The sequence below is a fragment of the Armigeres subalbatus genome, chromosome 1 (assembly GCF_024139115.2).
Source record: "Armigeres subalbatus isolate Guangzhou_Male chromosome 1, GZ_Asu_2, whole genome shotgun sequence".
Taxonomy (NCBI): Eukaryota; Metazoa; Arthropoda; class Insecta; order Diptera; family Culicidae; genus Armigeres; species Armigeres subalbatus.
Window position 1 is genome coordinate 135,912,546 of NC_085139.1, and position 14,963 is coordinate 135,927,508.

Here is a 14,963-nt window from a genome sequence, read left to right on the forward strand (position 1 = left end):
AAGGATCCTAAATGCATGAAAATTCCAATAAACATCAAATTCCGAAGAACTTCCGGCATAAATTAGAAAAAAAATCCAGCTTACTTTTTTTACAGAATCTCTAAAGATTTTTTTCAAAATCCTGGGCAAATTTAATGAATCTTCAAAGGAAATTCTTCTAAATTTCCAATGGAATTTTTTTTCGTTTTTCAAAAAAAAATCTTAGAAATTTTCAGAAGTTTTATTAATTTCCAAAAGAAATTATTTGGAGTATACCAAAATATTTCCGATGGAAATTCCTAAGATTTTCCAGTAGAAAATCGAAAAAAAGTTCATCTAAAACACCAATAATGAATTTCCCGAGGATATTTCGATGTTTTTACAAGTGGAAATAACGAAAAAAAAATGCACTTTTGTAGTACTTGTGAAGGTTGTACTTTAGAAGCAATTCCAATAGGAATTCCTTAGAAAATTAAATCAAAATTTTAAAGATTTTCTGATGTGAAAATTCCTTAATTTTCTTGTGCTTCTTTGCATGGTAAAGATTTAAAGCAATGTTTAGCTGAACCTACAAAGAAATCAAAATGACTTTCCGAAGAAGAATGAATTTCCCATGAAGTTTTGGAAGAATTTATGGTGCAAATTAAAAAAATTACGAACCTTGAGAATTCTAAAGATTTATTCTTTGAAAATCCAAAGTATTTTTTGAAGATAATCCATAGACTCTTCCGTGGAAATTCTAAATAATGCCTCGAATAAAAAAATATTTGGAAAATTTAAAAATGTGATGGAACTCACAAAGAGCGTAAAAATTTCATTTCAAAATTCCAAATTTGAAAACAAAATCCAAAAACAAAAAATCAACGGTAATATGAAAAGATTTCATGTGGCATTGGCGATTTAATTTCTCATGAAAAGTGAGAGTTTTTCTTGAAAAATTTAGAAGTCTTCTTCTTCTTCTATGGCTCCATATTCCAACTGGAAGTTGGTCTGCTTTTCAACTTAGTTTATTCTATTAGCATTTCCTCAGTTATAAATTGAAAGTTTTAAATGCCAGCAATTGTACGATTATATATCTTGTGTAGCAAGTACGAAGGATACATTATACCTAGGGTGTCGACAATGTTTGACACCCGAAAACATCCTAGACAGGAACGAGAATCGAACTCGTCATCTCCGGATTGGCAATCCTATGCCTTTGCTCGTAAGGCTAACTGGAGACTAAACATTTTGAAGTGCACTCGAAATGCTCGAAAAACTTATTTTGGAAATGAAATAGAATTTCTGGTGAAGATTCGGAAGAACTTGTCGAAGAAATTCATTAGAATGTAAAAAAAATATGAAAATATGAACATTTTTTTCCACCAAAAATTATATGTATTTCCCACGAGACTGTTTTGAATTTTCAGACAGAATTCACATGGAATTTTTTCGGCATTTACACTGGCGATATTTTGTTTTTTTTTTCATGACCAATTTGTAGCAAAATTTTCCAGAGAGAATTGTTCAAAAAACATTCTGAATGCTAGCACTTTATCAGGATTGTATGAAGTAAGGTCAAAGTTTTTACAGGAAATTTTTTTACTGGATTTTTCCTGAATATCCACAAGACATTCTTTTGAAGATTTTTCTTGAATTATTGTAAACAGTTTTCAAAATTGTAGCTGTAGTCCGCTGATGCAAAAGTGTCGGCGGCGTGATGCCAAAAACCATCTGCGGCGGAATTTTTAGAAAATATTTTTTCATTTTTCTTTCCCAATTTTTTTTGGTGAAAATTGAGACTGAAACGCAACCTGCTTTTTCGTTTATTTTTTTTTATGGAAATAGGATCTAAAGCTTGGCCAAATAACTCAGATATGCATCGGCGTTGCAACCGACGCTGCGTTACCGGGTTTTCTCGATGCTTAATGCTAAATTCATTTTAACACTGAGTTGAAAAGACGCTACGTGGGCATCGGCCCTAAGATGCGCTTTGCGTTTAATGATTAAATCATTAAATTTTGATGATTTGTATTTTTTACACCGCTATTGTTATTTACCAAAACTTTCGTGTTAAAAAAAACACGTGGTTCGAGAGCAACACCCCCTCCCCATGTGGCTTATCGTGGTCATTTTCCAAAACCCCTCCCCCTATATGACCACGTGGTTTCTGGACGGCCCCTTGTCATAACTTGAATATTTCTCCACACTCGAGGACGGAGCATTTACCCCTCGTATTTTAGACTTTTGTTTGCATTATCTAATAGGTGTAAGAAACATTCCGCCATGACGTTCCAACTTTTGAATTATTTTATAGAATCTTAAGATCTATGATTATTTGTTGCGTCATAATTTTATAACCACAGAAGGCCGGACATGTAGTCAGAATGTTAGACAATAACAAGGTAAAAACCGTTCTTGGTAGCTATCCAACTGGATCAAGAAGGTGAGGTGCGCAGCGGGTAAAGTGGGCTAAAGATCTATCAAAAATAAGACGATTTGAAAAACATCTTTTACGTACGGCACAGGTCACTCCGGCGTTAGTTTGAAAATAAAAAGTTATTGATAGTTAGAATTTTTACTTACATCGTAACACTTAATCTATGCATATTATTCCTTTGGGGTTATTCAATATTTTTTGCTTACCATAATTTACTAAAAATTAATTCTTGGTAATATTTTGGTAATGTTACCTACCCCCGATATGCAAGTGTTACATTAATTACTATAGCCCTTGGCCTACTGGAAACCATATCACCATCACCAAACCATCTGAAACGAAGCAACCCCCAGCATTAGCTCCAAATAATTAAATCGGATGTAGAACCCTATAACTTGACTACGCATAAGCCGTCTTACCTGGATGGTTGGAACTTTTGTTCACTATTCATCGTTTTATTGATTTTATTGATCGAAAAATATGGGCCAAGATAAGCTCAAGTTGGTAGCTGATTTCTTTATGACCACAATTATCAACTTTGCTTCAAAAATTAGCGCTTTGCTTCGAATTGCGTCCATCTTTTCGATAAAGCATTTCCTCATAGTATGGTCCTGTATGGTCTAGTTAACTTCCATCCTTTGTATAGGTCCACAAATTATCATCTTTCCATTTACTGATCGGCTATGGTATGGAAATGAACCATCATTTGAATACGCAAATCAAAAATATTACGCCATGGTTTTTGTTCCGTTCGGTACATCTTCCTAAACAGCTGTTAACATTTGTTCCGTTGTCTAATTGGCCATGGTCAATGACTTTCTTCAATTCCTGTTTGCTATAAGCGGACGATAATAAAGATAGATGAGCATGAAATGATTGTCAACAAGCAGTGCTGTCCGTTCCCGTAGTTGAAATCTATCCTAACGGTAGACCCTTCTTCAATGGTAAACGGGATGCAGATCCGAACACTCTTACTCCGGCAGTACCATTAGGCTTATCAATGTTAGTAAACACAAGTATCACTAAATCAGCTGGGCATCGTACCTACACGAACAGTTAACGAGAATGTATCAAATGTTGTTGGCACGACGACGACGACGACGGTCACGTCCCGACAATTACAGCTTAATATTCCGCCGGCATAAATATGACGATCAATGTGACTGCAGCGTGCTTGCTAATAAGCTGCAAGGAAATGCGTAGTAGTTTGAACCAGCAGACAGGCATCGCCACCGGGCAGGCGTCGGTGATGGTGCCGTAATTTCTTTGTTGATATCGTCATCAAGCAGTTGGCGGTTGCACGCTGAATCGTTCTTTGTCTCCTGATTCGTAATCAGTCTAAATTGCGATAAAGCTGATTTTGATTGCATTTTTAAAGTACATATGAGAGAAAATATTCAAATTCATAACATGAGTAATATTTTTAAGCTTAGCTTAGGCTGACACATCAATAATTAGCTTAGGCTGGTACATCAATAATGGTTGCTACTCCGTGATTGATCAGAACCTGTGGAAATTGCACTTCAATCCAAGTGAATAATGATTTGGATTTACCATCTATTCTCGAAGTGTACGTTTCAGCAGTTGTTGATCAATATAACAATAAGTCCTTATAGTCACTTGGGAAAGGAAAAGAATGTTAGTGTGTGGCTATTGTTGGTACTAGAGACCGAGAATACCTCTGCATCTCCACAATAACCACAGGAAGGAAGTTGTGTTAGTTGGGAGGGGTTTGTCAGAAGCATAGATCGGGATGCACAATGAAAAGTGATATGACCTATGCCACTTCTATTATATTATTTAGCACGTTTTTTTACAAGCAACAGTTTTAGCATTTACTTATATGATCTTTTAGAATAGTTGTTTCATTGTTTATCAATCGCGAGGATCACAAACAATCAATCGTTCAAAGTAGGCGATCGGTAAATTGAATTTTGGCTGAAGAGTATACGATATCAACAAAAACTAAAAAAAAGGTTTGTTTGACGGAAAGCCGAAAAACATAATCTTTCTTAACTGTTACACTTGTTGTAATTTACCTTGTTTGTAAGAAGATGTATTTAGATTAAACTCTTAGAATTAATATCTGATCGCGATTCAAAATTACTTATAGTTTAATGGAGAATACGTTCTGAATTTTCAGGAATATGTGTTTGATATGGTAGTGCATATATTTTAGAATTATCTCTTGGTAAGATGAAATTAGATGTAAGATGTAATCTGGGGGCAGCAGTGACTATATCCAAGGGCTTGACGATACCTCTCCAGGCCATTTGCGAGTTGTGGTGCCTGCCTAAGATGCGGTAGGGTTTGACAGTGGGCTCTGTTAAACTTCTATGAAAAGCGGCATGTATCCGCAAGTAGGCTCCGCCGAAGCGACCGTATGTTGACCAAAGCACACAAGCCCAAGTCCTGATGTTAGGTGAGACGCTGAACAGACCTGACACGGCGGCCCTCCGACGAAACAGAAGGTTTGCTCAAGCCCAATAGGCCGCCTTTAAAAACAAACATTACGAACAAAATTGGAGATAATACGACTCGATATAATCGGCAACGACCTAGGTGACGAATAAAGGATCACGATTGGATCATTGGATCTGCTTGGAACATGGAACTGTAAGTCGCTAGGTTTCGCAGGTTGCGACAGGAGAATCGACGATGAATTACATCCCCGTAACTTCGACGTCATTACGCTGCATGAAATCTGCTGGACAGGACAGAAAGTGTGGAAAAGCGGGAATCGAGCGGCTACCTTCTACCAAAGCTGTGGCACCACCAACGAGCTGGGAACCGGCTTCATAGTGCTGGGCAAGATGCGCCAACGCTTGATTGAGTGGCAGCCAATCAACGGAAGGATGTGCAAGCTGAGGATTAAAGGCCGTTTCTTCAACTATAGCATCATCAACGTGCACTGCCCACACGAAGGGAGACCCGACGACGAAAAAGAAGCGTTCTACGCACAGCTGGAGCAGACATACGATGAATACCCACTGCGGGACGTCAAAATCGTCATCGGTGACATGAATGCACAGGACCGGATAGTCTGCACACCGTATCGAATGACAACGGCCAACGTTGCGTTGCGTTGCGTTGTAACGGAGTATTTCGTAGATTGCATACTGATAGTTGTCATGTATATTCTTTACCTTTCTTACCCCAATTGCTTATGGATTTCTATTTGGGATTCAATGGAAATCCAATTGGGGGTCCAAAATGATAAAACATGAAAGCTATCATTGCCGGCCACGCCCATCTTCTCCGTTACTAGGAAAGGGAAGGATATGATGATATGACATCTACTTAACGAGAGGCCAGCGACTCACCGACGCCCTCATAGATGTCAAGGAATTGGATGGTGGGTAGGGTATGTGGTTTAGGAGTATCATTATAAGCAAATGATAGTAAATTTGTGGAAATACGTTGGGAGTGACTTTGCTAAGAAATTTATGTCACTCCATTATCCTTGCCGATGATTTTCCTCGGATGGGGCGAAGGTATTAGCCTTGCCCTGGCTAATAGCCTAGGTTTAAGCGCCTTTGCTCGCTCTCTGAAACGAAAAAAGAGCAAAAAGAAATTAAATTTCCCTTCCCCCCTGATATGATAATGATTTTGATCAACAAATGAATTCTAAGTGGATGAATAAATGATCAAACGGCTGCAAACAAGCCTCTATTGTCGTAGCAGAATCAAACCCGCCTCAAAACGACAGGCAGAAGCACATGTTTGTGATTCAAACGCGATCGACTGTTGTTCAATTTCGATACACATAGGGTTAAGGCAGGTATTTTCGTCTTTTCGTCATAGTCTCGAAAACCAATAAAAGAGAAACTTTTTTGACAAACTCATCCGTATCAAATCGTAAGCTCAGGAGATACGTTCTGCTATATTGGAGTTCTAGCAAAAGGACGTCCCTTTCGATGTTTTAGCCCCTATGACGATGGACGGAAATACCTGCCGTGTCCCTAGTTGGGTAGAGAGATGTGAGATGTGAAATATTGCTAAAGTAGGATTCGATGGATACGGGGAATCGACTCATATGCCACCGTTATTAGCTGGTTATGGGACAGCTTTCTCGCAAGGGCAGCTGTTGTATAATTGGTAATACGTCCGTGTTCTTAATGGAATAGTGCGGGTCATGTCATGTTACTTATATATGTGGCATTTAGCACAATATTTTAAGGGATTCGGTGTGCACGACGTTCATCACATATTACACTTTTTCATTTACGTTAGAAATTTGTTCAATATTATTAAAAATAAACGATGTTCAAGAGCAAACATTAAATATAAAAGTTAATTGCTCCATAAATCAGTTGATAGCCAAGCCGTTTGGTGTTTAATATAAATAAAGTATGATAACCGCATAGCTTAGTAAAGAGTGCTTACTTTACGCTATTAAGAGTGGTACCAAATCAACTGGAGCATGAACTTTGAACTAATTTTGATTGAGTAAAGTAACATTAGAACTTACCTTCCTGTTTCATCACTTACCTCCCATTAATTGACTTACTGCCCATGTCCCTAAAACTGCATTCCTGGGCAACATCTAGCTTAAATGTGAGCTTGTTAACAGAAAGCTACGCTTTTTCTTGAACCTGGTATGCTTGGTGACGGCTATAGCAACCCGTATCGAATGACAACGGCCAACGATGCATAAACTTCGCGGCCTCCCGCGGAATGGTAGTCCGAAGCACCTTCTTTCCCCGCAAAAATATCCACAAGGCCACATGGAGATCACCTTAGCAAGAAACGGAAAACCAAATCGACCACGTTCTAATCGACGGTAAATTCTTCTCCGACATCACGAACGTCCGCACTTACCGCAGTGCGAATATTGAATCCGACCACTACCTCGTTGCAGTATGCCTGCGCTCAAAACTCTCGACGGCGTACAACACGCGTCGAAGTCGGACGCCGCGGCTTAACATTGGGCGGCTACAAGACGCTAGACTAGCCCAAGAATACGCGCCGCAGCTGGAAGTGGCACTCCCAACGGAAGAGCAGCTAGGCGCAGCGTCTCTTGAAGATGGCTGGAGAGATATTCGATCCGCCATTGGTAGCACCGCAACCGCTGCCCTTGGCACGGTGCCCCCGGATCAGAGAAACGACTGGTATGACGGCGAATGTGAGCATTTAGTGGAAGAGAAGAATGCAGCATGGGCGAGATTGCTGCAACATCGCACGAGGGCGAACGAGGCACGATATAAACAGGCGCGGAACAGACAAAACTCGATTTTCCGGAGGAAAAAGCGCCAGCAGGAAGTTTGAGATCGTGAAGAGACGGGGCAACTGTACCGCGCTAATAACACACGAAAGTTCTATGAGAAGTTAAACCGTTCACGTAAGGGCCACGTGCCACAGCCTGATATGTGTAAGGACATAAACGGGAACCTTCTTACGAACGAGTGTGAGGTGATCCAAAGGGGGCGGCAGCACGAAGAACACCTGAATGGCGATGTGGCAGACGAAGATGGCGATATGGTGATGGACCTGGGAGAACGCGCGCAGGACATAATCTTACCGGCTCCGAATCTCCTGGAAATCCAGGAGGAGATTGGCCGGTTGAAGAACAACAAAGCCCCTGGGGTTGACCAACTACCAGGAGAGCTATTTAAACACGGTGGTGAGGCACTGGCTAGAGCGCTGCACTGGGTCATTGCCAAGATTTGGGAGGAGGAAGTTTTGCTGCAGGAGTGGATGGAAGATGTCGTGTGTCCCATCTACAAAAAGGGCGATAAGCTGGATTGTAGCAACTACCGCGCAATCACATTGGTATACTCTCAAATTTTATGCCGTCGACTAGCACCAATTGCAAGGGAGTTCGTGGGGCAGTACCGGGCGGGTTTTATGGGCGAACGCTCCACCACGGACCAGGTGTTCGTCATTCGCCAAGTACTACAGAAATTCCGCGAATACAACGTGCCCACACATCATCTATTCATCGACTTCAAAGCCGCATATGATACAATCGATCGGGACCAGCTATGGCAGCTAATGCACGAACACGGATTTCCGGATAAACTGACACGGTTGATCAAAGCGACGATGGATCGGGTGATGTGCGTAGTTCGAGTTTCAGAGCCATTCTCGAGTCCCTTCGAAACCCGCAGAGGGTTACGGCAAGGTGATGGTCTTTCGTGTCTGCTATTCAACATCGCTTTGGAAGGGGTAATACGAAAAGCAGGGATTAACACAAGTGGTACAATTTCCAATAAGTCCGTCCAGCTATTTGGCTTCGCCGACGACATAGATATTATGATAGGAAGAGGTTCAAGATAAGACAATGTGAGCCACCCACTGCGAGTTTGCATCGGTGGTGACGAAATCGAGGTGGTAAAAGAATTCGTGTACTGGGGATCACTGGTGACTGCCGAAAATGACACCAGCAGAGAAATTCGGAGACGCATAGTGTCTGGAAATCGTACGTACTTTGGACTCCGCTCCGATCGAATAGAGTTCGCCGCCATACCAAACTGACAATCTACAAAACGCTCATTAGTCCGGTAGTCCTCTACGGACACGAGACCTGGACGATGCTCGTGGAGGACCAACGCGCACTGGGAGTTTTCGAAAGGAAAATGCTGCGTACCATCTATGGTGGGGTGCAGATGGCGAATGGTACGTGGAGGAGGCGAATGAACCACGAGTTGCATCAGCTGATGGGAGAACCATCCATCGTTCACACCGCGAAAATCGGACGACTGCGGTGAGCCGGGCACGTAGCCAGAATGTCGGACAGTAACCCGGTGAAAATGATTCTCGACAACGATCCGACGGGCACAAGAAGGCGAGGTGCGCAGCGGGCAAGGTGGATCGATCAGGTGGAAGATGACTTGCGGACCCTCCGTAGACTGCGTGGTTGGCGACGTGTAGCCATGGACCGAGCCGAATGGAGAAGACTCTTATATACCGCACAGGCCACTTCGGCCTTAGTCTGAATAAATAATAATAATCATGTTGAAGTGATGACTTGAACACGATACATCTAGAAGAATCATCTCTGCGGCAAACACATCGCAGTGGGCCTGGCCGTTTTGAAGCTTATGTCATACCACTGGTATGCTGTAAGCTTCAGTATTGACAAGAAAAATTATTGGGCGTCATCTTACTCAATGATTTTTCAGGATGCTTTCTTTGTACTAGCTGCGTTTGTGTTCGATTAGATTAGATTAGATTAGAAACAATTCTATTGCACCATCAACATCAGAAGCAATGTGCAATGGCGACCAGTCAATCAGCTGAAGCGAATAGTTCAAGGATGTAAAATCAGTTTTCCGAAAACTCAACGGATTGCTTTGGCCTAGTTTCACAAACGAAACAGGCACTGAACATTTGAGAGTAACAGTCAATGCAGGGTGGAATACATCTGATATACGACATCTATGTACTATTCGTTACAAAGTTCATCTGTTTCATGCCGAATAGTGACATTCCGTCTAGTAAAACCAAGGTCTAGATAACGTTGAACGCGATGAATCCGAATACATATCAAGCGTTATGATATATGAATGCAAAAATGTAACTTGCTAAAAACCTCGTAGTTAATAACTGAGAAAGTCATACACTGCACTGGTGGTATTCGTTATAATAATCTTAATATGAGTTCCATACCTATTATTGTCTTCATCGAAGATAGTCTTTAGTTATGCCTTTAGTATAAGGTGAGTTTAGTACTATTGTCTAACGTGATGGAATTAAATGAAATAGAAATAAATTCATTTTATGACAAGTGAAGACATCCCACTAAAAGAGCTTAATTATTTTCTTTATTGTGAAAGTGCTTGATAAACACGGAACTACGAAACGACAACGTCTTAGTAGAAGAAGAAGGGCGTAGATGATTTGTTAAAATTTTCTTTACCACATAGGCAAATTAGATTGAGAGAGAAACGTTTACATTCTTTGAAGTCGATTGCGCAACTATTTATACACAAAAATCACCAATTGTCTAGGATAATCGAATCTAAATCAGATTAAAAGATTTATAATTAGGGATACTTAGAACGCAATATGTTCGCTCCGCTCAAATACAGAAATGTTATTATTTATTTTATATATCCATGTTGCACTTTGAGTCTAAACGTAAAAAAACGTGGATCAAATATGCATGTAACATCAGCAATACTATAAAAAAAAGACCAGTGTAGAATAGAGAAAAAGAAATTCGACAAGTTCTATACTACCAGAGTTTGATCGCATCCACCGCATGATAAACGTCTGTGTTGATTCGAGTCGAGCATGAGGCACTGTGCCGCCACCGCACCGCCGCCGTATCGGTGTAGAAATGTTGTTTCTGTTCCTACTGACTTTGCTGTTATTGATGTTGCCAGTTGCCACTGTAGTTGTTGTTGTAGTGTAAAGCGGAACTATTTTGCGGTCATTAAACCCCCATGTATCGGTAAGAGGCCTAGCATGAATCGCCGGGGTCCGCTACGTAGACTACATCTGCGGGACGAAATCGAAATCTCAAATTCTTATCTATCATTGTTAGGGGGATCAAGACGGTAATCGTTAAATTAATTATAGACTATGTTGTGTACGCTTTTTCCTTTCTTGTACCCCAAGGTTTATTGAAATGCTTTAGGAGCGTTTCTAATACGAACTTTTGATAGCTCGTTCATGTTGTTATACATACAGTAATCATCTAAGTTCGACAATAGTTGTTATTATAGCGCAAAGCGGAATCGATGGGTCGACAATTTATCGAGGAAATCTATTCCATTGTTCTCTGAACGGATAATTTGTTTAAAAATTGTTTCTGAAATGCATATTTTAGATGCAAAATATTCCCAAAATTGTCATTCTTTGTCACTAATGCTCAACCGATTCATGTTTTTTTAATTGGAAGGCTCCTGGTTGGATTCTATGATTATGTCTAAATGACTCTTTTTTCTCTAGTTTAGTATACGATTTGATGTTGTTTCTATTTGGTAGAAGAAGAAAATTTTGTCTATATTTTAAAATCCAAAACAGAAATTTTAATTATAATTTGGAAATTGCTATAACACAATCGACCTCCCTCCCCCCATCGTCACACTTTTTGTATTAAACCTTTCAAAATTTTGTATGATTCGTCACGCTGCTCGAAACCCCTCTCCCCCTAGAAGCATGACGTACTTTGTGGATGGTCCCTATTGTTATTTATGCTCACTTCTAATTCGAAGAAATCATCAACATTGGAAACAAGTTGTGCGTTAAGTTCCTATTCTTTGTTTCCGAGTATGATTAATATGGTCACACGAGCTTCATACACACAGTAGTAGTAACCCTAGGTAGTAATATTTTAGATAGTAATATTTTTTATAAAGAAAACGAAGATAATGCAATCATCATTCTCTAATCTCAGTTTTGATAGCACTGACTGCTTTGCCCTATTGTTATACTATCTTTTAAAGCAAACAATTTGTGTCACATCGTGTGTTTGCGTGTCGTTCGATATATTGCATCATGGTGCACGCTAGCCTCACACACGTGGTTCTAATTTGGTATCTTCCCTTTCTCGATCTATTTACAGCACCGACGGCACTGAGTCTCCTATAATAACGGAGGCCGATGCAGATTCAGACAAACCTCGAGTAAAATACGGCGAACTAGTGATATTAGGGTAAGTTTTAATAAATTTCTTATGAACATTTATTTCTACCAATAACTAATTAGCTTTTATTTGTTCCAAAATATCTAATTTATTTTTATTATATACACTCAAAAAACAAATCTGACAATTATTGTATAAAATCTGGGCATATACAATTCTGTAAGCTTTTTATACAGATATTGTATTAAAATAATACAAATCTGTATTATTTCAATACAACAATTGTATTTAAATCTTCCGAAAATGTATATGCCAAATTATTATACAGTTTCTGTAAGGTTCTTATGCAGAATTGTATTAAAATCTGCCATCCACTGGTTGGGTGTAACATTTGTTCACATGAAAAATTCAAAATGTTTCCTGAATAGTAGAATAAGTTTGTCAAAGCACAATGAAGATATTGTAGTATATATGTAGATGTTTCCATGAAACGATGTTTCCTAATATTTATTGTAATTGAACCGTTTGTTTGAGAAACTGCATATGCGACATTTTCGGCCAAAGTGAGATTTTAATATATTCTGAATTTTCGTCCAAAAATGGCAAAAAAAGTTTTTGTTAGGAAATGCATGATTTTTTTTTTTCGTTTGTTTGAGAAAGTAAGCCAGGTGCCAGAACAAATCAAAACGTGGCCCCTTTCTCCCATTCCGGAGTATTTCCCGGCATTCCAGGGAACATTCTTGGCTTTGGACAGTGCAATATATTTTTAACCCCTAAATGTTGGACTCCCACAATTTAATCTTATTTTTCAATTCACGCTGGTCAATTGAGTCATAGCCTTCTCTCACAAATTCCAAGTGAATATTTGGATGAAATTTTCATCAATGCGTGCTTTAAAGCGTAACGCAACGTAAGCTTGCATTCTTGAAGAAAATAATTTTATTAAAATTGTATCTAAGTATCCTAATTTTCGTACGGAAACTAGTCAAACAAATGCAGTACAACCTTTTTTCTTGAAGCCTGTGATAGAATTAGAAGCGGCATTGATTTTGTTTGATCGTTATCGTCAAATCGAGCAAGGTGCCTTTTTCTACATCATGTGTTTCACATTCACATGACATTTTCCATAACTTTGACGAGAATCGCTGTACGGTCATGGTACTAGTTGATTTTTGCTTCGCTTTTTATTGTTTAGACCACAGGAAACTTCAAGGAAAGCTGTACGACGAGTTCCACTTTGATCGTGAGGCCTGTGATCTAATCCGCTCATTTCTTAGCCAGAGATCTCAAGCTGTTAAAAGGGGTGACGTACTATCATCCCAGCTCCCAGTAACTGATGTAACACCACAGGGCTCCTGCTTAAGCACACTGTTGTTCAGCCTTAACATCAACAGTCTTGCCTTAACACTACAGTGCAACTATCAGCTATATGCAGATGACTTGCAAATTTACTTATCGGGGCCTATTCAGCAAGTTGACCAGCTAATTGCCATGATTAATGCAGGCCTCCAGCATGTTGAGTAATGGGCCACACTGAATAATCTCTCTCCGAATCCTAATAAGACTCAGGCAATCATCTTCTCAAAAGAAAACAGTGCGGTTGTACCTATCGGTTGTATCTGTCTGCTGCTTCATACGACAAGGCTTTGTTGGTAATCTATTGTCGGCGTAGCACCAACTTAGAATTCGGAAGTCGGGACTTCCGAACCAAACTATCTTCCGAAGTTGTATCTGTCAAACTAATTGATGCGTTGTTTAGCGCATCTTTAGGCGAATCTAGCGCACTATTTCCGAAGTTGGGAAAGTAGCCTGTATGTGGAGAAAAATCCAACTTCGGTATAAAAATCGGTCTAATTTTTTCCGGATAGACAATACCTGACTATCTCTAACAAGACCTTCTACGCGGACAACTGGAACGTGCTCGTGCTTTTGTGATTCCACGACACACGTCATCTATGAGGAAGAGTGTCTTCATCGCAGGAGCTATAGCCAGGACTGTCGTTGTCGGTAAAACAAAGTAAGCGGTAAGCATTCAAAAGTTCACTTAGGACAAGCTTTCGATAAAAATAAAACAAATCTATGTAGTTCCAATTATTTAGATTTCCATTTTCTATAAAAAAAAATATAAATTTCCTTGCCCTGAAAATAAGGTAAAATAAACTGAAATAAGGTAAAATAAGGTAAAACTGAAAGAATAAAATTACAAATTACAAAATGTAAAAATCGTGTGTTCTTTGATCAATTTCGCATGAAAGACAGTCATGAAAGGATGTTGTGCTTTGTTTTAAAATTTAAATTTCTAAATTATTTTAGTAGATATATCAAAGAATAATGACTAGTCGATAAATTAATCATATTCTTTTAATTTACCGAGTTGAAAGTGGTGATAATCACAAAAATAAAGCAGATATTGCACACTGTCATGCCCTGTCACGGAATAAATATTTTTTAGATTTTTTTAGCATGCCTTTCATTTTTTGCGTTTCTATGGATATTGAAAGGGGCAGATATGTAAACATCGCATGACATCTCTCATTGAAAATGAGAAATTGCAGTACTGGCAGCAAGTCTGGGATTCAAAGGTCATCCATGCAGTGCCCTATTTTGCTCTGCGCGGCACACGGTTGCTTTGGTAGGGCCTGCTAGCTAATGCAAGCAGTTTTTTGTTTATAGAAGTTCATTTATTTAGCTTACATTTAAATAGATAACATTGCGCCCACGCTTGCCAAGTTATTCTGTACCAGCACATCTCGTTTGCTGCGCTCCACTCCTCTACGGTCGGAAGAGAACAACATCTTTGCAGGGTTGCTGGTCGGCTGTCTTTATCTATAGAGATTGTCAGGTCATTTTTGCAACATGCCCTGCCCATCGTACCCTCCCAAACTCGTATATGATGTCACATAGGATGCTAAAGTGGAGGCGATATGCGTACAAGTTGTATCGGGAAGTACGTATATCGCCTCCACTTTAGCGTCTTATATGACATCATATAGGCTCTTCTGTTGACTGGGCTTCCAGCTTCAGCTACCT

At 39.6% G+C, this 14,963-nt stretch overlaps 1 protein-coding gene across 7 annotated transcripts in view; it reads left to right on the forward strand.

Moving 5' to 3' along the window:
* LOC134205170 (protein pellino) overlaps nucleotides 1-14,963 on the forward strand; it is a 157,724-nt gene that overhangs the window by 61,162 nt on the left and 81,599 nt on the right. For all 7 annotated transcript variants that reach the window (XM_062680166.1, XM_062680168.1, XM_062680169.1 and 4 more), the window contains one exon: nucleotides 11,913-12,002. In XM_062680166.1, coding sequence (XP_062536150.1) covers nucleotides 11,913-12,002 — 90 coding nt within the window. The remainder of the gene's footprint in view (nucleotides 1-11,912; nucleotides 12,003-14,963) is intronic.